General features: G+C 41.3%; 1 protein-coding gene across 1 annotated transcript in view; it reads left to right on the top strand.

Annotated features, from left to right (window-relative positions):
• The window catches only part of LOC149462377 (uncharacterized), a 459390-nt gene that overhangs the window by 192168 nt on the left and 242675 nt on the right, over positions 1-24547 (top strand). Inside the window, exons 46-53 of the mRNA XM_089676871.1 lie at positions 1631-1702; positions 8026-8085; positions 10406-10441; positions 11348-11422; positions 17790-17825; positions 18542-18586; positions 19954-20025; positions 20780-20815. Of these exons, the coding sequence (XP_089532997.1) occupies positions 1631-1702; positions 8026-8085; positions 10406-10441; positions 11348-11422; positions 17790-17825; positions 18542-18586; positions 19954-20025; positions 20780-20815 (432 nt within the window). The remainder of the gene's footprint in view (positions 1-1630; positions 1703-8025; positions 8086-10405; positions 10442-11347; positions 11423-17789; positions 17826-18541; positions 18587-19953; positions 20026-20779; positions 20816-24547) is intronic.

Below are 24547 nucleotides of genomic sequence, written 5' to 3'. Positions count from 1 at the left end.
TCATTACAAAATAAAGAGAAACAGTACAGTTACAAAATAATTCAAGACAAAAGGGTTACGTTGCCCATAGATGGATTGAAATTCGACTGGTTCAGCAGAGACTGACAAATTTTGATCCATCTATGGCCGCTTGACAGAAATCCATTAAATGGGACTGTTGGAAAATGTTTGTCAATCAGCATCTTGCAGCCAATCGGCTCTAGTCGCTGATCAGTGTATTCGGAGGAGTATAGCTGGCAGACAATGCCACAGCGGGGAGTATTCTTCTGTCTACCTTGAATGTGTGAATGGGGGGAATAAGTTAATTTTTGGGCTGATTGAAAAAGAAAAGAGCCATCAATGGCCAGCCTTATGAGGGTTTAGCTTCCAATCAAAAAGCTTTCTTCATCTTTTTGCTGCTTTTTGCATCTTTGTACTATACATAGTACTTTGTACTATGTAGTGTTGGGACCCTTTCTTTTTAATATATTTATAAACGATATAGGGTCTGAGATTAAAAATCCCATTTCAGTCCTTGCAGATGACACCAAGCTGTGCAGTGGAATAACATCCTTACAGGATGTCTTCGACTTACAAAGTGACCTCAATGCACTGTGTAATTGGGCAACTATGTGGCAAATGAGGTTTAATGTTGATAAATGTAAGGTTATGCACTTGGGGGCTAAGAATATGCATGCATCATACATACTAGGGGGCATATAACTGGGGGAATCAATGGTGGAGAAGGATCTGGGAGTTCTGGTAGATCACAAGCTTAATAATGGCATGCAATGCCAAACTGCGGTTTCTAAAGTGAGCAAAATCCTCTCTTGTATTAAAAAGGTATAGACTCCAGAGAGAGAGAGATATCATATTACCCCTGTACAACTCCTTAGTAAAACCTCATCTGGAATATGCAGTTCAGTTTTCGGGAACCAATTCACAAAAAAAACTTTGGGGAACTGGAGAAAGTACAGAGAAGGGCAACTAAACTGATATGAGGCATGGAGGGGATCAGCTATGAGGAAAGATTAGAGGAACTGAATTTATTCTCTCTTGAGAAGAGGAGATTAAGGGAGATATGATCAACATGTATAAATACATCAGTGGTTCGTATAGTGAAGAGCTATTCACCCTGAGGTCATCACAGAGGACAAGGTAGCACTCTTTACGTCTGGAGGAAAAGAAATTTAATCTCCAAACACAGAAATATTTCTTCACAGTGAGAGCTGTCAAAATGTGGAATAGGCTCCCTCAAGAGTTGGTTCTGGCCAGCTCAGTGGATTGCTTCAAAAAAGTCCTGGATTTATTCTTAGATACACAGAATATAACTGGATACTAGCATTTATAGGTAAAGTTGATCCAGGGAACATCTGATTGCCTCTCTGGGGATTAGGAAGGAATTTTTCCCAGCAGGAGCAAATTGGATCATGCTTTGCTGGGGTTTTTTTTGCCTTCCTCTGGATCAACTGTGGGTATAGGATTATAACTTTTTTATTTTCTAAGGTTGAACTGGATGGACTTTTGTCTTTTTTCAGCCAGACTAACTATGTAACTATTTTCAAGTAATTCCTCTTCAGTCTAGAACATGTATTTACTTTTGTATACATTTTTCAAAGTTAGTAAATATATGATTCTCTTTATTTGTTAGGGTGATATTGGACCTGCTGGACCCCAAGGTCCTAAAGGAATCAAAGGAGATCAAGGAGACAAAGGAATCAAGGTATGACACAAAATGCACAAAACAAGCATAATTTCTAGCCCTACAGGTTTATATTTTGTGAATAGCTTTTGAAGTAAAAAAAGCATAAAATAGACCCCAATAACCATATGAGCACTAGAAATAGAACAGCTACAATGAAAATGTGATTGGTTATTAAGGCCTTTGACATTCTTATTCTGTGCACCAATGATCATAGGAATCTCTGATAAAAATTTGAAGGAGAGCAACAGCTTAGAAAATGAAAGCTAAAATCAAACTGGTTGATTTGGTTACCACCAGGGCTCCTTCTTTTTACAAACACAGTTTAGGACAAAAATACTGCTGTTATACATGACAGCTCCTGAGTGCAGTGACATTGCTGACAACATTCGCTTACATGGCTAAGTATCCACAAAACCCAAACATTAAAAAATCAGCCAAAAAATGCATGAGGTTCCCCCTAAATTCTATTGCAGACCCTTCACTCTGGGGATCCCCACTGACCACCAGCACAGATGATACATGCAAAGGGTGGGGTCTCCAGTAGCCGTTATTGAACATATATAGACGGACCATATATGGTCAATGACATCGCAGGGGAGGGAGTGGAGTGATGGGATCAGACATGTATCATTGGTCAGCTGATTTTTTTCTTTTAGCAGGCCAGTAGACCTCAGCCATTGTGACTGACATTATTAATGGACTTAAAAACTGTCTCTGTCTTTATTTACACTTTACATTTTTTTGTGACTGTGTAGAGGAGCTTTGGACACCTTACTCATTCACATAGGGGCAGGTATTATTTGGGGGCACCTTTATTGTTAAAGGGGGATTCAAGATTCTGATAAGCCACTGCCAACAGATCCCTATAGCCACCAGACCAGGGTTGTGGGGAAAAAGCCTTTGTCGTCATCAACCTCAGCAAGGTAACCCCTATGCTGAAGGCATGTGGTCTTGTATGGTTTAGGGGGAAGCACATGCTCAGCCCCCCCTTTCCTGGCCTGCCAGGCTGCATGCTATGATAAGGATTGGGTATGGCTTTTTAGAGAGGACTTTGCTTTTTTTTCTTGATTTGCACATGGGTTCCCCCTTAAAACTCATTCCAGACTTGAAGGGCAGGTATGAATTATCGAGGAACCCCTTGCCATTTTTTTCTTGTGTGGGGTCCTTCATTGGCATCTATATGCAAGGGTCTGGTATAGATGAGTGTATTTCCTGTCTGCTTTGTTTAAATACAGAACAAAGTGTCTGCAAGGCAAGTTATTTAAAGTGATCGTAAACCCTTACATTCACTATATTGCCAAAAGTATTGAAACACCCCTCCAAATCATGTTCCAATCACCTCCATGGCCACAGGTGTATAAAATCAAGCACCTAGGCATGCAGACTGCTTCTACAAACATTTGTGAAAGAATGGGTTGCTCTCAGGAACTCAGTGAATTCAAGTGTGGTACCGTGATAGGTTGCCACCTGTGCAATAAGTCCATCCATGAAATTTCCTTTGTACTAAATATCTCACAGTCAACTGTTAGTGGTATTATAACAAAGTGGAAGCAACTGGGAACAACAGCAACTCAGCCATGAACTGATAGGCCACGTAAAATGACAGAGCAGGATCAACGCATGCTGAAGCACACAGTGCGCAGAAGTTGCTTACTGTCTGCAGAGTCAATAGCTAAAGACCTCTACACTTTGTGTGGCCTTCAGATTAGCACAACAACAGTGTGTAGAGAGGTTCATGGAACAGGTTTCCTTGGCTGAGCAGCTGCATCCAAGCCTTACATCACCAAGTGCAATGCAAAGCGTTGGATGCAGTACTGTAAAGCACACCACCACTGGACTTTAGAGCAGTGGAGATGTGTTCTCTGGAGTGACCAATCACGCTTCTGGCAATCCGATGGCCTTCTCGTACGACATCAACGACTGACCTAACAAATGCCCTTCTAGAAGAATGGTCAAACATTCACATAGACACACTCCTAAACCTTGTGGACAGCATTCCCAGAAGAGTTGAAGCTGTTATAGCTGCAAAGGGTGGGCCAACTCAATATTGAACCCTACAGACTAAGACTGGGATGCCATTAAAGTTCATCTGCGTGTAAAGGCAGGCGTCCCAATACTTTTGGCAATATAGTGTATGCCCAGTGAAGTGACTGGTCTCAGGTAATCCAAAGAGATGAAAAAACCCTTCTGCATATGTTGTATCTGTTTATTTACAGTCTTCTCTTCTCTACATCCATTCAAAGTCCAGAATTTATAAAGCTTGCCTGAGCTTTCAGAAAATGGGGGCAGAGTACTCAAATTACCCACTGCTCAGCTCAGTGAGGAAAGCTCTGAGAGCTGATTGGAGGTGTGATGGAAGCGTAGGCAGGACAGAACATGCAAAGAAGATGGGGAACACACAAAGCTTTATTGAACTATGAAAGATAATCAGGACAGTTCAAGGCACTCCGCGACATGCGGCTTGTAGGGACACCCACGGTAAGTGGGCTCATGTGGACTCAACGGGACCTTGGCTGTGGAGTCTGGCCTCGACACAGCATGCTAGGGACGACATCAGGCACACAGGGACTCAACGGGACTTTAGCTGAGGAGTCTGGCCTCAGCACAGCTCCCACCCAGCTTTCAAGGGACATTGGGCTCACGGGGACTGAACGGGACTTTAGCTGTGGAGTCTGGCCTCCGCACAGCTCCCACCCAGCTTTCTAGGGACATCGGGCTCATGGGGACTCAACGGGACTTTGGCTGTGGAGTCTGGCCTCCGCACAGCTCCCACCCAGCTTTCTAGGGACATCGGGCTCATGGGGACTTAGCAGAACCTGGGCTGTGGAGTCTGGCCTCAACACAGCGTGCTAGGGACGATATCAGGTTCACAGGGACTCAACGGGACTTTAGCTGTGGAGTCTGGCCTCAGCACAGCTCCCACCCAGCTTTCTAGAGACATCGGGCTCACGGGGACTCAACGGGACTTGGGCTGTGGAGTCTAGCCTCAACACAGCGTGCTAAGGACGACATCAGGCTCACAGGGACTTAACAGGACTTTAGCTAGGGGTCTGAGCGCGCACTAGGGACAGTTCACGGCAGGGGTGGTCTGTGCGCACACTAGGGACAGTTCATGACATGGGTGGTCTGTGCGCACACTAGGGACAGTTCAGGACATGGGTGGTCTGTGCACACAACAGGGACAGTTCTGGACATGGGTGGTCTGTGAGCACACTAGAAACAGTTCAGGACACGGGTGGTCTGTGCACACAATATGGACAGTTTCGGACATGGGTGGTCTGTGCGCACAACAGGGACAGTTCATGACACGGGTGGTCTGTGCGCACACTAAGGGCAGTTCATGGCTTCTAGGGACACTCACGGTAGACACCTTGCAGATGCTCAGCAGCAGGCGGCTTCCAGGGGGGTAGGCGACTTGCGGACGCTCAGCAGCAGGCGGCTTCCAGGGACCCAGCAATCAGCAGACAGGACGGCTTCCCAGGGACCCTCAGCAATGGACAGCGGCCTACACAGCGGCCAGCGTTTCAGGGGACAGCAGCGATTAGCAGGCAGAGGCCCTCACTATGGCCAGGTTCTCCAGGGGCCCAGCAATCAGCAGACAGGGACCCTCACAGTGGCCAGCTTCTCCAGGGGCCCAGCAATCAGCAGGCAGGGGCCCTCACAGCGGCCAGATTCTCCAGGGGCCCAGGGATCAGCAGGCAGGGGCCCCCGCAGCGGTCAGCTTGCAAGGAACAGCAGTGGGAGTCATGGCTGTGGGACCTGACATTTGGGGAGGGGGGCTCATGCAGAGCGCTTAGCGGGGATGGCTGCGGAGGCCTGGACCTCCCACAACAGCGGTGGCGGAGGGCCGAGGGAGAACGGCTGGACAGCTCAGGAGGAAGGGAAAGAGAGGGTGAGCCTGGTCTCGCGCTGGCCTTTTAAAAGCCACGCGGGACGCTTCCGGGTTAACCCAGCAACGGCCGGCCCAGCGCTGCGTTGCCGAGGCAACGAGGCACACCCCCCCCACTCTGGCCCTACGCAGGGAGCGCAGCCTTTGTCTCTGGTGGGGCGCCAAGTGCGGGAAGCCCTGCGCCCGCCAGGGGCACGCAGAGACCTCCCAGCGGCCCCCCGCCGGGATTTCTTGCCGGGGGGGGCACAGCTCTTCCGGATGAATTGCCAGGGGAGCTGTGACCCTTGCCGCAGCGGTCCCCTCCCCTTATCCCGCACAGCCTGCTTCAAGGCTGTGTGCGGTGAGGGGGGGGGGGTAGGCGGCACACGTGACAACTGGAATGGGAAAAACTCCTTTACACAGCACACAGACACAGAGCTGTTTCTGTCAATCTCAGCATGTGATCAGGAACTTCCTCCCATGACACCTTTTTTCTCATGGTGTCAGGAACACTTGTTAGAAGTGACTCATGCAAAAACCAGAGGAATGTGGCAGAAAGAAATTACACCTACTGCTCTGAATTGGGAAAAGTACACTTTATAGAGGAACATGATTTGCTCACATTTCATGTCTGAGGTTTACAACCAATTTAAAGGAATGTTGTCTTTTTAATGTTTCAATTTAAACATTACTAGAATCTCTGTTCCCCGCCAAACAGAATATATATATATATATATATATATATATATATATTTTATAATTGTCTCCCAGGGCAGTGCTCCTTCATGCTATTAAAATAGCCATTGCTGTTGTTAATATTTGGCTTCCATTGACTCAAAGCCTCTGACATGAAATATGAACAAAGCACATCTTTCTATACTGTGTACTTACTTCTATCCAAAGCACTGACTGTAATTTCTGTCTGGTTCCTCTGTTATCTAAATGAGTCACTTCTGACAGCTTTTTCTCACACCAAGAGATAAAAAGGTGCCAGGTGAGGAGAGCTTCATCACATAGGCTGTGATTGATATCCTCAGGTCTACATGTTCTCCATTGACTGTGAGGAGGGGTGTTTGTCCCTTACTCCAATCAGTGCTCATAGCTTCATTTACTGAGATCTGCAATGTGAGACTTCAGATCACCACGCCCTGCTGCTAGAGCTGAAAAAAAAATCCTTTGATCTATGTGTTTTTTGAATGAGCTACAGAAGAAATGGCTGTAGATAAACAGGTAGAACTTATGTAAGGGGATTTGTTTCATTTCTGGGTATCACTGAGGCTAGTCACTTCACTGTGTATATGTGGGGTTTTCAGCCACTTTAAAGTTGAACTTCACTCTCTCAATCAACATGGACTATTTTTAATCCGTATGTTGCTAGCATTAGAAATGGCTACAAGGTATATGATATTTACTTGTTTTAAACTTTTCTTATTTGTACTCTTACTTTTCTTCAGTTACTTCCTGGTTTCCATGCCTAGGCAAATGATGTCATACATCCCAGCAGTCTTCAGAAGGGGAGGGAGGGTTCTCAGCTCAGCCAATGCCAGAGCTAAGGGCATTGTTTCCAGGAAGTAAATGTTACATAATCATCTGCCCTTACTCAAGATGGCCATGGCCAGAAATGCCAGGGGTTTTTTTTCAAAATGATTTCTCGCAGAAAAAGCGTGAAAACATGGATGAGTGAGTTTGCTTTGAATATTAACAATATATTAAATAGCATTTTTGTGTTGTGGTGCTGAGGTGCAGTGCAGTTCCGCTTTAAACAGGGTTCATATTCGGCACCCAAACTTGGCTGAACTTGACTCAAACCAAATTCAGAAATGCTTGGCTCATCATTAATTCTTGCAGATAAAGAATACATTTGACAGAAAAGTAGCAGTAAAAGCTTGTGCAAAATAACTGCATTGTTGCATAAATTATAGCTGAATTCCAAATAATCAGCTAAATAGGAGATGAAATACATACTGTATATGAAAGCTATTTTACCTGCCAAAGGATTTGTAGTTCTGTTCATCCAGTTCTTAGATTTATACTACTCTGCCCACATCACTGCCCTGTCTAGCAGAGGAGTGGACCTGATCTTTCTGTGTGCAGTTTTACTTATGTTTTCGGGTCCCCTCCCTACCTTGTGACTTGACAGTGAAAGAAGAAGCAGCACACTGATGAGCTTAACTTTCTGCCACTTTGTGTTCTCCTTCTAACAGCATTGCTTCTTGCCCACTTGACTGATTCTGCTGTATGAACTGCACAGTGGCCTGCAAGAGGCCGATGCCAAATTTGAATGCTCACTGTTCTTACATTTAAACATAAATAAAAAGAAATGTAATGATGATAATGATGTGTTAATGATAACAGAGCCACATTAGTTTTTTCCTTTTAAATCTTCCTGGAGTTGAGCTTTAACATACATTCACACAATTTTCCAAGTTGCTTTGTCACAGCATATTGTTAAATGTAAATTTATTTTTTTAAGGGAGAACCAGGCTATGGGATCCCTGGCCAGGCAGGGCCTAAGGGCGATCCTGGTGAAAGAGTAAGTAAACTATACATTTGTTTCTTCCAAAATACAATAGAAGGTGCAGTCACAGGTATTAAATAAAGATGTGAAGGCTTATAATAAACCTATATACCGAAAGATAGACTTACGTAAGTTATCTGCTATGGCATTCATCACAAGTATAGCCGATTCCAGATTTAAAAAGTACTAAAATTGGCCACTAAATATATTAAGTAATCAGAAGAAGATAATGAGATATGTGAAAGTTGAGGGAAACTGAGGGTTGTGATCAGGGGCAGACTGACCATTTGGAAACTCGGGCACTGCTCGAGGGCCCGGGGTCAGTAGGGGGCTCCATGAGATGCCCCTGGTACCTTTTTCATAGGCTTTTTTGAGTTTGGGCAAGGACACAGGGGTCCCATGATCCCCTATTGCCCGGGGCCCCATGAGTTGTCAGTCCGCCCCTGGTTGTGGTAAATAGCACTTATTCCATTATATTTTTAGAGAGAATGTGGGAAACTTGTACCCTTGTGCTAATATTTATCAAGTCCACTTTGACAGTCTTGCTGATGATCCATTTTCGAGCACTGTTGATTAGCTCAGAAACTACCAACACCCTGCATTGTTAATCAGTTTTTTTTAACCGCTTCCACGCCACTCTATAGCAGAAATACTGCTAAATATGTATACGTGATTTTGCAGTTCCGGGTAGGAGGCGCGCAAGCCCCCCGTCAGCACCTGGCAATCTCTGAGGATTTCCAATGGGGGAGAGACCTGTATGTAAACAGTACAGATCTCTCCCCTGTCAGCTGCTGCACACTGCTTTGTATGGCTCTGCATAGCAGAGCCATACAAAGCAGTGTGCTTACAGTGAAACAGACACACAGCACACATAGTAAAACAGCACACAATTAACTCTTTAACCACCCCAAATGTTAACCCCTTCCTGCACAGTGCCATTAGTACAGTGTCAGTGCTTTTTATTAGCACTGATCACTGTATTGGTGTCACTGAGGATGTCAGTGGCACCAAGTCAGTTCCCCCCAGTGTCAAAATGCCAGCTGCAGTCCCGCTATAAGTCTCTGATCGGTGCCATTACTAGTAGAAAAAAAAAATTCCAGTATATATACCGCCATTTGGAAACGCTTTAACGTTCACGTAAACTAACTGATTTACTTGTATTGGGATTTCTTTTAGCAAAGACATGTAAGCAGAATACATTTTGGCCTAAAGTTATGACAAAATTAGATTTTTAAAAAATTTTTTACTGTACATGTTAAATAGAAAAACGTCAAAAATATATTTTTTTTTCCAAAATTGTCGGTCTTTTTTTTTGTTATAGCACAAAAAAATAAAAAATGCACAGGCGATCAAATGTCACCAAAAGAAAGCTCTATTCGTGGAAAAAAAAGGACATAAATTTAATTTGGGTGCAGCGCTGCAAGACTGACTGCTCAATTGTTAGTTAAACGAATGCAGCGCCGTATAGCAAAAAATGTCCTGGTCAGGAGGGGGGTAAATCCTCTGGAGGACAAGTGGTTAAATTGCTCCTAAGATATGTTGTGGCACCCAGAGAAAGCCAACATCACTAAACCCTGATTGCTTTGGGAGATACATTAAATAGAAAAAGTAAAACTACCAATTTACTACTATGTTAAAGTGGAACTTTACTCACATTTTTGTGTTCAACTAATCTGACTCCTCCTCCCCACTTTCAGCAAATGTCACAGAAGAATGTTTTATGGGGAGGATCCTTTTTAGTGGAGCATTGGCACCACTTCCTTTCTGGCCTAGGTAGGAATGGCATTTCCCTACCCAAAGCCTCCTGGGATGCCTATGCCATGGATCCCAAGAGACTTTGGGACTGTTTTTAATCCCACTGCAGATATGCAGTGCAGCATCATAAGGAGGCTAGCAGCTAGGACCCAAAAGAGACAACTGTCTTCCTAATGACATCACAAACAGGACAGAGGCACCAGACCCAGCAAACAAGCAGCTTTTGGCTGATAACAGTGGGACAGAGCTGGATTCACTAAATGAGTGTATAGTGTATGTAATTTTATCTCATCCCCAGAAGATCAGGAAGGAAGGGGTTAATAGAAAATATTTTTTTATTATTTTTATTTTTTCTATTCTACGGTGGAAAAATGTTTTATTGGAATAATGGGCCAAAGCATGCCATGAAAATTATGGATGCAAGTCACATTTACTTTTTAAGTGTCATACTTTTTTGGGTTCTAGACTCTGAATCTGGAAAGTACAGAGTTAATCTAAGATCATAATAAACATCTTTATATTTTGGCTACATAGTACTCCAAAAGGCTCACTTCATGCACTTTATGATTTTATTTTAAAGGGAAACATTGGATTATCTGGAAAACCAGGTCCAAAAGTAAGTTTTAAAAATATTAAATATTTCAAATGTTTGCTAACTCTATTTGTAACCCCTGTTTACAGTATTTACCCTAAATCTCTATAATTCTTGCTAACAATTGAAGGTAACTGGGTGTGGGTGGGTGTGTGGGGGGGATTTGTATAGCTCTATATGACAAAGTCACAAAGACAATATCGTAATTACATTTCAATGCAATGGAGATGATTTACTAAAGCTTTATAGGCTGATTGCTTTGTGAAGTAAATTTTGGTAAATAGGATGTACCCGTGTTCACTTTGAATACCGCAATCATGGACAGGGGAAATTAAAGAAACTGGGTTGTTGCTAAATCTTTAATTGGGTATGCAAAGCGAACTCTGGCTCCCCTTATTGACTAGTATTTCACATTTGCAAAGTGAACATTCGTGTTCTAAGTGAACAGCTTCTATGTCTCTAGTAAATAAACCACAATATCTGTGACTACATTTACACCATGATCCAAGCATATTCTTACTAAATCATGAACGTGTTTACTGATGACTCATTTTTTTTTGATGTCTGAATAATCATAATTCTCAGTACATTTGATGACTTGATGAATGTTGTTTGAAAGTACTTTAAATTTTCATTTGCTTTTAACCCTTGACTTTGGAATGAATGGGCTGTCACAAACAAAAACTACATAAACTGTCAGAAAGTTGTTCATTTGCAAAAATGTTTCCATCCTGTTCCTTTAAATTTTCTTGCCACTGGAGTTAAAAATGAACATCAATTTGGCTCCGATAGCGATTAGAAAATTGAGCAATATTTGTAAAATGAAATTTTTTTTGTAAAATTCTAATAGTGTATGGGCCAGCTGCAGAAACTTCAGATGATGCAAACTATAAAATGAACACTGAAATATTAAATACCCTCAACTTGTAGGGAGAAGATGGTGACAAGGGACATAAGGGTGAGCCTGGAACAAGCTGGACCGTGCCTGGAATAAGAGGTAAAGATGTAAGTAGAAATGGTAGAGTCCTGGCAGGACAATCAATTCATATGCACTATTAAAAAATCCAGATATTGAATAATCTATTGGGTAATCCAGAAACACAGCATAGTGGGACGTTATTCAAAACAATCTGTCAGTTATATACAGGTACATCTAATGTAACATTGATCATCATTCTGTGTATTCATTAGTTAACATGAATAGCTGCACTTTAAAGTTTATACTTCTGAGCTTGTACAAAAAAACACCAGAAAGAAGATAAATCTTTTCACAGTATGTATGTGATCTGTGCCAAGTAATGGAAACTAACCAAGGCTTATAACTAAAGATGTTTTATAGTTTATTTATTATTCTATTCAGAATTTAATTAAGTTAAATTTTTTTATAGGTGTTTTCTTTAATTTCTACTTATTTTATTTCTACGAATTTCAAAACGATTAATTTCAGCAGTGATTCAATACATACTGGGATAGAAAGGGCTACCAGGAAAGGGGCATACTAAATTAGAAACCTATATGTATCTCATTTCTAGTCAGGGGTATTGCTAACATAGATACCTCTGATAAGAAGTTGTGGTGGTTATGAATAAATCCATGGTAACACATCTGGGTTGATTTACTAAAACTGGAGAGTGCTAAATCTGGTACAGCTCTGCATAGAAACCAATCAGCTTCCAGTTTTTTTTTTGTCAACGCTCAGTTAAACAAGCTGAAGTTAGAAACTGATTGGCTACCATGCTCAGCTACACCAGATTTTGCACTCTCCATTCTTATTAAATTAACCAATTTAGGTCTAACTTAAATAAATTGATTTTTCTGTATTCTTGTTAAAGTATTTGTTAAATTATTTGTGTATAAAACATTTCTTTGTAATAAAATATATTTTTTAAAGATTTAGACTTTCACAGCTCCTGTATCTGTTTCTATAAATTGCTGCCAGTTAAAACCAGAACACATACAAAAAAAACAAAAAAAACCCAAACAAACAAAAAAGACTGTCATAAGAAATTATAGATATAATAATTTAAAAATATTTACATTTTATTAAAGATTTTTATATATAATTTGCCATCAACCAAAATAGGTGTAGCACCATCCTAGTGTAGTGTAGGCTGCTAGACAAATTTAGTTGGCTCTTCTATAATCAGATGATCTGGGGTTGATTATTTAGGGATGTTCAGTGTCTCACAGACTGCTGCTCTTAATACATCCACCTGTATTCTAGAGAATTCTAGACTTATAGTGGGAAGGAGAACAGAGTTGGCAGCCTTAATATTAGTGACACTTCAGCCAATCACTGGAGATGTGTGCCCAGTAGGTGGATGGAGAACCATCAAATGGTCTCAGGCCAGAGGCAGCAGTAGCAGAGTTTCTGTGTCCAGTCCTGGTAGAGGAGACCCCTGTGCTGGTGGCTCTGCTCCTGGGGAAGAACACTAGAGGGAGTCAGCAGGAAGAGTCAGCAGGAAGACAATGAGTCCTAGTTAGGCTTAGCTGGGGTACTGTTCGCAAGTTTGTAGACCTAAAATCAAGTTGAGTCTGGAAGAGCTTACCGGAAAAAGCCAAGATGAAGTTGTGGAAAAGAGTCCAGCTCTCCTATGGTAGTGTCTACATCTCGCTCACTGAGAAGAGGCTGGTGGATATCGGCAGGAGGTAACCAATAATTCTGTGGCTGTGTGAGTAAATGACCCCAGTGCTGAAAAGTCAGTGGCTATGTGTGGCTTTTACATCTGAAAGCCACTGTCAGCATAGAGATTTTGTGGGACATCCTGTTTTCACAGTTCAGCAAGTTAGTTAAAGAATCCTCAGGTTGTCCAGTTCTTCAGGTGTTTTTGGTATCCCATGCTCCCCTTCTCCCCATCCAAGTTCTATGTTTCAATAAAACATAACAAATTACGCCCCTAGACTGTCCTTTTGAACCAGAGTAAAAGTTAAGAAAATGCTGTGTGCCTGGCCAACCGCAGTGAAACCGTCATTCGGCTATCTGCGGTCGGCAAGTGCTTAAGCAATAAGGAGTGATCAAGACACAAAGAGAAGGGCTTGCATTTTGTACTGCACTCCAAGACAAAGTAAGTCAACATTCATGTTATCTTAAACATACAGCACAGGACACAGGACTTGTATTCATAGACCATGGAATGTACCCAAGCAATAAACTGAGAGATGGGTAACAACATAGCAAACAAAACTGCCAACAGGTCCATAAGAATTGTTAAAGAACCTGAACAAAACACTCAGATGACAGCTGAAAACAATTTGCAGTCAAAGCTTCAATCAGCCAAAGCCAGAAATTTCACCCGGTAGAAATAAGAGAAAGTTGACTAAGCGGTGGCCTTCCAAATCTGGGAAATACTGTAGATGCTTTATGCTTGAAAACCCAAGAGATATCAACAGCCCTCGTGAAATTGGCTCTTTTAGAAAAAGGAGGAACTTTGTCCATAGGGTGCATGACTGAACCACCTAGAAATAGTGGAGCAGGACCAAGATGCCCTCCATGCGGACCCACAAGCAGAACCAAGACAGACAGTCTTGTGAACAGAGACTGTGGCTGTCAGGTAGACCCTGACAGCTCTGACCACATCCAGGTATTGTAGTACAATTTCCTTATGGTAAGGGGCGGGACAAAGAAGATGAAGAACAATATCCTCGTTAAGGTTGAAAGAAGGGACCATCTTAGGTAGGAAGGAAGGTTTTGGTCTAACTTATAAAAACAAGAAAGAGCTGCCCAACGGATGTACAGGCCACCTGGAGGGCAACCTTAGAAGTAAGGTCTTCCAACAGACTATCTCTAATCTGTTCAAAGGGGAAAGAGGGGTCTCTGATGTACAGAGAGCACCAGGATGAGATCCCAGTGGTGGTGGAATTGGGGAATTTATATAAGAAACTCCATGAAGAAAACTTAATTAGGGATTGAGAGACATTTTTCTTTAGTAAAGAACAATAAACTCCTTCATTAAACTAGCACCCGTGGCATCCATGTTACTGTAGGACCCACGCTATTTTTTAAAATTACATTAAATGTTTGTGTTAAAGAAGAACATCATCCATATCTTACAATTTACAGCAAAGGTACCTTTAAAAATGGGATTTCTACAAGCAGATACATATAGATAGTTGCAGACTTTTTATTCTTTGCATACTTTATTTTTCTGTTCCTCCCAATTCTTCTCATAGTAGCCATTTTTACTAAGGACAGAATAATCAATCTCATATACATAAACAGGGCACAGCAATCCTTCACAGATCTTCATATATCCTCATCAAAAACTCCTCAATCAAAGTGCATTATTTATCATATGATCTCCTCCCTCTTTCTCCTTGACCATCCAATCGACTGCCTCCAATCTCCAAAGCAAAGAAAACTAATATAGTGTAGTATTTATCATATAAAGTGTATTACGTGATACACCCGTGCACAATGTGAAACACTATGCAGAACGTGTTCACCACTGACCATTCTAAATACTCTTACCATCACAAAGTGAAAATGTGCATATAACTCTCCATCTCCAAAATTTACATCCAAATACAAGTGTGACCATGCTCCATCCACCTCCAATGTGCAAAGAGATAAACATGCTCATTCCCTTCCCCTTCAGGCATGCACCTTTCCCTGTATACTGCAATGAATGCTTTTCAATACCCAGTGTACTCTTTGCTCCGTGTTCTCCTCATCCACTCTTTAAAACCCTCAGTGACCATGTGAAAGCAAACATATAAGCCCATAGTGCAGCAGTAGTATAAAATTATCAATTTAATGGTAAAATTGCAATTACATGAAACAGCATTACAAACAACCTGTTCAAAAATGGCTGCCGTGTTGCTTCCAGTTACGTCTGACATCACGTCCGACTGAAAGGTTTCATCATCAAATTGAGTCCAGCACATGTTAATACTCTTGTAATTCCACAATTTGTATATGTGATAATGATGATAACTTACCTATAATTTCATGTAACATATTCTTTGGGGCCCATAATGGAGGCTTTCATGTTGTGAAAACTTCTTTTTATCTGATAAAATCACAAATACTGCATGTAAAAAGTATATGAACAAGTAGTACCTAACTAAATTTCAGATACATAGATCTACCCCATTCCTCCTCTTCTCGGGTCCCCTACTGGTGCTCCTGGCCCCTCCCTTCTGCCAAGTGCCCCCATTGAAAGCAGCTTGCTATGGGGACACCTATGCAGGCTTGCTCCCAGCTGCTGCTCTTTGTGTCCATTCACACACAGAGCATGGCTCAGCCCTGCCCCCTGCTCTCTCCTCATTGGTTCACTGGCAGTGATTGACAGTAGCAGGAGCAAATAGCTCCTACTGCTTTTTCGTCAATGAAATGTTTTGTTATTTAACCAAAAAAAACTTCCTTTAATATCACTTTAATTTCTTTTTTTAATTTCTTAAATTGTTACAAAAAAAATAATTACAACTTTACCTCACTCACCATGCCTCTTACTAAATACTGTGCACTGTCAAAAAGGGGTCCGGGGGGTATTTGTACTGTCCTGTTATTTTAGGGCCTCAAGAAATGAGATAGGCATTCAGTACAATTGATCAATTTTCAAATATATATTTACCATAGTTTGTAGACTCCATATCAATTCCTTCATCCTCCAGGAACTGCCTGCATACTCTCGCCGGGGATTGTCATGCACCAGGAGGAACCCAGGACCCACTGCACCAGGGTAGGGTCTGACAGTGGGTCCAAGGAGTTGATCCCAATACCTAATGGCATTCATGGTGTCATTGTCTAGCCTGTAGAGGTCTGTGTGTCCCTCCATGGATATGCCTCCACAGACCATCACTGACCCACCACCAAAACAGTCATGCTGATCGATGTTACAGGCAGCATAACGTTCTCCACAGCCTTCCAGACCCTTTCATGTCTGTCACATGTGCTCAGGGTGAACCTGCTCTCATCTGTGAAAAGCACAGGGCGCCAGTGTTGGACCTGCCAATTCTGGTGTTCAATGGCAAATGCCAATCAAGCTCTATGGTGCTGGGCAGTGAGCACAGGACCCACTAGAGGACATCAGACCCTCAGGTCACCTTCATGAAGTCTGTTTCTGATTGTTTGGTCAGACACATTCACACCAGTGGCCTGCTGGAGGTAATTTTGTAGGGCTCTGGCAGTGCTCATCCTGTTCCTCTTTGCGCAATGGAGCAGATACCTTCGGATGAGTTAAGGACCTTCTACGACCCTGTCCAGCTGTCCTGGAGTAACTGCCTGTCTCCTGGAATCTCCTCCATGCTCTTGAGACTGTGCTGGGAGACACAGCAAACCTTCTGGCAATGGCATATATTGATTTGTCATCCTGGAGGAGTTTGACTGCCTGTGTAGGTATCGCCTCATGCTACCAGTAGTGACGCTGACCCTAGTCAGATGCAAAACTAGTGAAAAACAGTCAGAAAAGATGAGTAGGGAAAGAAATGTCAGTGTCCTCCACTTGTAAAAGCATTCCTGGTTTGGGGGTCATCTCATTGTTGTCCATCTAGTGCACCTGTTGTTAATTTCATTAACATCAAAGCAGTTGAAACTGATTAACAACCCCCTCTGCTACGTAACTGACTAGATCAATATCCCAGGAGTTTAATTGACTTGATGCTATACTCTGATTAAAAATTGTTCCTTTAATTATTTTGAGCAGTATACTGAAACTGGAGAGTGCAAAATCTGGTGTAGCTCTGCATAGAAACCAATCTGCATCCAATTGTTTTTTGACAAAGCCTAAATGAACAAGCTGAAGTTAGATGCTGATTGGCTACCATGCACAGCTGCACCAGATTTTGCACTCTCCGGTTTTAGTAAATCAGCCCTATATGGATTACTTTGTTATCTTAAGTAATGCAAATGTATTGTCAAATAATCAGGACCATGGTAGAAATAGAAAAGCTCCTCTACATGGGGCATACAGGTGTAGTTAGATATAGAGCTGTAGTTAACAAAATAATGTAAGTAGTTAAATTATTGTAAGATGAGTTCATATTATTATGCAGAGCTGCATGCTGCTTTTTAGTGAAATAGGGAAAGGTGTACTTTTAAAAAAAATGAAATAATGGTCTTAATGGAAAGAGAAATATGTAGGTTGCTTTTGATTACCTTTTTTAGGAATTGCTAGTTACGAGTCTGTCTGTGGTTTCAATATTTTCTAGGTTACTGCCAACTGACAACCTCATAGCTAGCATTTTCAAGAGTGGTTAGCCAGGCAGCCTACATACAGTAATGTTTTTCAGTACAGGCTTCTTTTAATGTTCTAATATTCTTCAACCAGTGGGAGCTCTTACCACCATCAGAGTACTTTTTTTTAATGCCCTTAAACTATTGTCAATTGTAATATTAAAAGGACAGAAAAGTAAGTTTTATTCTTGTTTTTAGGGTGAACACGGCATTAAAGGAGATCCAGGAGAAAAGGTAATCATCTACAGTGCAATACCTTATGTTTCATGATTAGCGTTAGTCACTACCAGTTGATTCTCTTAGATGCATGAATATTGCAGTTTACCCCTGTATTAAATACTGTAACTTCAGGAAGGGTGCAGGGTGTTCGTTCACCTTTTTATTTTTTACTGAAAAACTGAACTAACCCTTTAAGCAAGGAGCTTTTTCAGTAAATACACATTATTAATTTTGTTTATAGATACATAGAAGTAGACTTTGGTTTGATTCTTTATTTTTAGTTACTTAAAGGTATTTAATATACAGATTGGCAGATTCTCCCTTTGATATGCATCTGCATGAAAGGTGAAATCAAGAACCTTTCCTAATAGGTGCTGAGAGCAAATAAATCACAAGATGTACTAGCTGAACATCAAATTGTATTCTCTGAAAATGTATTACTAGCCTTAGGATTTACTCTAAAAATAAAGCAGCAGTATAGTACTAACAGTCTACTAAGAAGAAGGGACTACATGTATATACTGTATATTGATCAAATCCACATGTAGTATAAAGGACCACTAGAGAGAAAATATTCACATCCTTTTCTCAGGCATGAGCATACCAATAAGAAGGAGCAAAAGACTGTGTAAAATGTTAAACTCTGTTAACAAGTTAAAGCATATAGTATATTAAATAAAAATGTATACATCTAAAATCTTTTTCACACATGGATATGTTTATTGCTATAGGGTGAACTTGGAACGAAGGGAGAACCTGGAGATAAAGGACAACGGGTAAATTTTTCTTCCTTGTGCATTTACTAAACTAATCAAGGTTTGCAGAACTTTAAAAAATGTACTGTTTACTAACATTTGAAGTTTCCTTTTTTTTTTTTTTTTTATTACAAAATATGATATAACCTAATGACTGAGCTTTCATTATGAAGAGGCATAAAATCATCTGGAATGTATATTTGAAAAATAGATTCAGTTTATTGCCTTTATAGCCTGACCTTTAGGAGTAAAGCGTGTACAGTATGTTTAGCTAATAAAACAGTGCAACAATGGCAATATGCAGAGTTCAGCACCTCATGACAACAAATCATATTTCAAGTTAATTGAGACAGACTGGGGGGGATTACATTTTGTAACTACTGTATTAATTACATCACTTTGCATATTGTTCTTTACCTTAATGAAAAAGTCTTATAAAATATAGTTTTTCTCAGACAACAGCTCAATTGGTGTAGCTATGGCAATGTCTAAATTCACCTTTCATAAAACAGGGAGTGCAGCGCTACGTAATTTTTAGTCAAATAAAACCCTTAACAAAAAGGAATATGTGATTGATATAAGTCCACTTATATTATCATAATATGAGTTATGTAGTCCACCATAAAATATCAATCACTGTGAGTATGGTCCGATCTTCTGTTGTAGAGGTATGAATAGATTGCCTACTCACCAGAAGCACAGTATCATTGCGCATATCTAGATCACATGCATCCTGGGGTCCCGGGTAGAAACAGCCTGGTGCTAGGATCCTCTGGTGGTCCCTCAATGGTATATAAGAAGAATACAGGTCTGGTCACAAGGTGCCTAATCCTCAGGTCTGCAGCAGTGCCTGAAATACTGGTGCTGAGGTATGGAGGCTCAGTGCCAGGTATGGGGAATAAAGGTGCTCATAGTGTAGTATTATGAATAATAAATGTATTGTATCAAATAAGAACAATAACGTACATAAGCAACTGAAAAGGTTACAAGAGGCTGCTGTGAGCAATCATAAAAAGCACCCAAACAAGCACTGACCAGTACAAATCAAGTGTAGGCTGCCGGACTTCCTGATCCGGCGGCGTGACGTCAAGGCGTGCGAGGGCTCCTCCTAGACGCGTTTCGTGTAAACACACGTCTGCAGTAGGGGTGATGTCATCTACAAAATACATCTGTAATTAGTTGCTATCGGTTAGTATATTTTGTACTATATATTGCATTATATTTGAATACGAAAAAAATCTGACATTGCTCAACAAATATAGTAGATATAAAACTCAAAAAGAGCAGATATTCTGTATAATAGATAAATATGAAATGATAGAAGCTATTAGAAGCTGGTAGTCTGGCCTGCTTTGTCTTGCATCTTGCATTTGAAAATGTTCTTCTAGGGTACAACAGGACTGCCAGGCCGTATTGGTGATTCAGGACAAAAAGGAGACATGGGATTTTCAGGTAGAGATGTAAGTAGTATTTTCTTTTCAGATTATTTTATGTTACTTGATTGAGCCGTTCCTACATAGTAGAAATAAATATACTTTAAAAAATATTGTTTAAGTATGTGTATTTATATTTAAAAACACTTTAGCATCACATATTTTTCCCTGATAGAAGGTGTTCATCAAATAGTGTAGTAGTCTTTTACTTAGGGGAGAAAATGAATCAGATTATTATTCCTTATAAGAAAAAATATTAAAAAGTAGGGATGCATTTTTAAGTAATATGTGCAAGCTCAGGTTACTCACATACAGTAACATATTCAACAAAGTTTTCTGAGTTCCACGATGCCTTATTAGTGTCTTGTGGAGAAGATTTATTTTATTTTGAAGGAGGCTTATGGTTTACCAGTCAGTTTCTGTCTCTACGTTTACTTATGGTAATGAGCTTTAGGTAAGAAACAAAAGGTGGTGGTTTGGCAGTTGTAGAAAGAAGTTCCTTTACATGCCCCTCATGGAGGTGCACCAAGCAACTGGGGCACCGCTGACCTAAAAACTTACTGGGATTCTTTTTGATGAGGTGGAATCTATTTTCAAGCAAAGGGAAATTGGAACCATTCTACACAGTCTCCTTTCCATATTAGCTAGACTAAGTGGCCCGTAAGTGATTATATTGACAAAAAGAAAATACAAAGATAAAAATTACCATATACCTGTATAATGAATTTATGAAGCTTTCTGAACTCCTCTAATTGTTGTTTAATTTGTGTTTTTACAATAGGGTACCGATGGTAAAAAAGGAAATAAAGGAGACCCTGTAAGTCATGAACTCTTATAAGACATTCCAGCATATTTATATATCAAAATACAGTAAGACACCAGGGGGTTTATTTACTAAAGCTGGAGAGTCCAAAATCAGACTCCCTTCTGCATAGAAACCAATCAGCTTCCAGGTTTCATTGCCAAAGCTTCATTGAACAAGCTGAGGTTAGAAGCTGACTGGTTTCTATGCAGAAGGGAGTCTGATTTTGGACTCTCCAGCTTTAGTAAATAAACCCCTAGCTGTCAGTATTACTACATCACAGGTTTCAAAGGAAGTCTGTTATGAGAGAAAATGAAAGCTATCACTGCCTGTAAATGCTAGCTGTCGGACTATAATGCTTGAATCAGTGACCTAAAGCAAGTCTATAAAAGAGGATTCCTGATTGACTCTTCAGATCTATGTACTTGTGTTAGTGAGTCAGGAATTATACTAAAGTCAGAGGATCGGCATAACAGTCAAGCAACTAAAAAATTTGAGAAAGAAATCCATAATAGCAGACTAGAAGCAAGACTGCTGACTTACAGTTTGTATGCACATCTTCCCAGGGCTAGTGCTACTGTTTTGCACCCTAGGCAAGACCAGCTACTTGTGCCCCCCCCCCAAAAAAAGTAAAACAGTAGAAAATATTAAATAAGTGCCATAAGATGCCACTAGCACCAATATTAAGGACAAAATCAGTGTCATGGATGGACTGTATCTATAGCTGGCAGTGGCAGGGTGACAGTCGCAGTGAGTGGAGGATGATGGATCCACACTCTGACAGATCCCAGGCTGGAATTCCCCAGGCAATGGGGAGAGATAAAACGTGGTGATAGCAGGCAGTCCAGCCCACACACACACAGAGAACACCTGAACTGAGCAATCCCACACAATGAGAGTTCGGACATAGCACACCACCATCAACATTGACACAGATCAACAGGCCCTAGAAGAGCAGGCTGTGGAATCATGATGATGTCATCACTCACTAACACATTGCACATGTGATGGATGGCTGGCCTGGGTCACACTCAGCCAGACATGAGACATCAGAGTCAGACATTAACTTCCTCCACAGGCGCAGCTCCGCTTCCGCTGATGAATCGAAGAGAAGGGCTGGAACTCTGCAGTGATCAGTGGCCACCAGCTGGCTTGCAGTAAGGGACTGAGTCTGAGAGGAACACTAGAAGGAGTGGCAGCTCAGATGCTACACTGGCCCCAGACACTGGGCATCTTTCTCTGTATTTCTCTGTACTCTCCTGCTCGTTTCCACCCCTCCCCTCAACTGGAGGATCATTAATGACATGGCAGTGTCCCACACACAGAGAGTGGTGGCTCATGGTGCACCCAGGTGTCCCTAGGTGGCAGTGCGCCCTAGGCAGCCACCTAGTTTGCCTAGTGGAAGCACCGGCCCTGCATCTTCCTATATCAGTGTCTGATGTCCTTACCACTAGTGACAAGCAATGAATGTGAACATATAATCTTTTTAAAGCTATACTTCATGCAAACAGCTGAACACTCAGATGAAAAACAGGAATTATGGGAGCCATTTTATTTGCCAAATGTTTTTCATTTCTGACCGTTCATTCATGATATTTAGTGGAGGATACCTGATTTTTCACTGCAGCAGTTAAATGATAAGAGTACTTTAAAACAAAGTGCACCCATCCTTTTTGCCTCTGTTGTCCTGACCTAAAAGATCCCACCCTCTTCCTCTGCAGATGAATTCCTACCAAAATCTGATGGGTGAGGCCTTTGGGGACTGTTTACCTCCAGCACTGCAAATTTTCTCTGTCCTGGCCACACCTGTGCATTACAGCCCCATAGACTTCTTTGGGGCTGTCTCCCTTCATTTCCTAAAGCCGGAGGCAAAAGTATATGGGCCAATAGAAGTCTATAGCACTGTAATGTACAGGCACAGCCAGGACAGAGAGAAATGGACTAAAAATCCTCGGAGGCTGTGGCCTAAGTATGGTATGGTCTAAGTATGTATGGAGTGGGAGGATGGGATTGATTAGGTCAGGGAACAGGGGGAAAATGTAAAAGTACACTTTGTTTTAAAGAGCACTTATCCTTTAGGTGACACTTACAAGCCTTGCCCTTCCCCCAGCCTGGGAAAGTGAAAGGAGAAACAGCAAACCGAGGAGCTTGTCATCCTCTTCTTTCCACTTATCAGAATATTCTTTGAGTAATGCTGCACAATTGATTGGCTCCTTGTTCTGTTCTCCCTCTCCCTGTCTGAGCTTTGCTGTACAGAGGATTTCAAGAGCCTAACATCAGTTCATATTCAAGTACTAACATCTCCCGCATAGAAATAATCATGACTTTTTTTCTCAGAGATTAGATGCAGGAACTCTCCCTTTACGAGTCCCGCACCGTGCCTTGGTTCCACCACTTACCTACCTCCCAGTACCATCCTTTTAGAGAAAACAGAGCCAAGTATCAATTTTATGAAATTTGTACTGATACCAAGAAAAGCAGTAAAATAGATCCCCTGCAGCCAGCAACAATAGACCCCACACAGCAACCCTGGACCACCTGCAACAAATTACTCCTCCACCAACAACAGACCCTCCAGCATCTAGCAACAATAGACCCCTCCCTCAACAGTAGATCCCTCTAAGCAACAACTGACCGCACAGCAACATAAGACCACCTCCAGCAACAATAGATCCCCCACCATCAACAGTATACCTCCCCAACATCAATAGAACCCCCCTCCCACAAAAATAGATCCCCTCCAGTGACAATAGATCCCCCAGCAGCCAACATCAATGGACTCTGCAGTACAACCCACCACTCCTTGCCATTACATACATGTAGTGCTGGAGGTGCCGGAACTGCATCCCCCCGCATACCAGCTGAAAAAAAGCACTGTGAAAAAAGTTATTTATGTATAATGAATGCTGAGCTGCATTCATTTGTGTTTTTTATGTATTCCTGGAGTCTAGCTTTAAAGCCATATTAAACCCAAAAGCAAACATTTATTATAACGCAGCTTACCAATTCTTAGATGTGATGGGTTCATTCGTTTTCTTTTTTAGCCTTTATTTCTTTTATTTTCACCTGCTGATCTGGTCAGTGCATCTGTTGTTTTTCAACAGTACAAGCTGTCCTGCATATGTAGCAGTTAGGGGGTTGAGACAAACCACTGTAAGGTGTGCTTACAATGAGCAGATTTTATTTATTTATATAAAACCATTATCCCAAAAGGAACAAAAGTGTTGCTGTAACTGTTTAGAAATTGTTAGGTGGAGTTTTGCTTTAGTTTGTCAATGCATACGAATCTGCTAGTGCATTTAGTATTACCCTTACTCCAGACAATGCTGCTTTTCAAAGGTGTCTCTGTTGGTCCTTCATTCAGAGTGTAGGTATTTTAATACAGGAGTTGTGTTACTGGCCAGATCACCAGGTGAAAACAGGTGAAAAAAGGCTAAAAAACTAGAGCCACCACATCTAAACTCTCAAACAGTTATATATTTTCTGAAAACAAAGGCTCTGTGGAATAAAGTTATGGTAGTTGCATTTTTATGTTGCACGATATTTTGTGTTTATCAAACACATTCTCTCAGGAAAAAATACACTAAAATTAATTTCAGTACAGCAAACACAGTAAAATATTAAATTTTTTGGTAAAATTTCAAAAGATGGCATTGAGTAAATAGATACCATATACAGTATATCAAGCCGTAAAATTGAGTGCACCCGTGTAATCACAAAACAATATGATACCCAAAATTCTCATTG

This window comes from Staurois parvus, unplaced genomic scaffold (assembly GCF_062004578.1).
Source record: "Staurois parvus isolate SC_StPar_1 unplaced genomic scaffold, SC_StPar_1.0 ptg000175l, whole genome shotgun sequence".
In the NCBI taxonomy this organism is placed as follows: Eukaryota; Metazoa; Chordata; class Amphibia; order Anura; family Ranidae; genus Staurois; species Staurois parvus.
The sequence above is the reverse complement of the archived record's forward strand: the minus strand, read 5'-3'. Positions and strand labels throughout refer to the sequence as shown.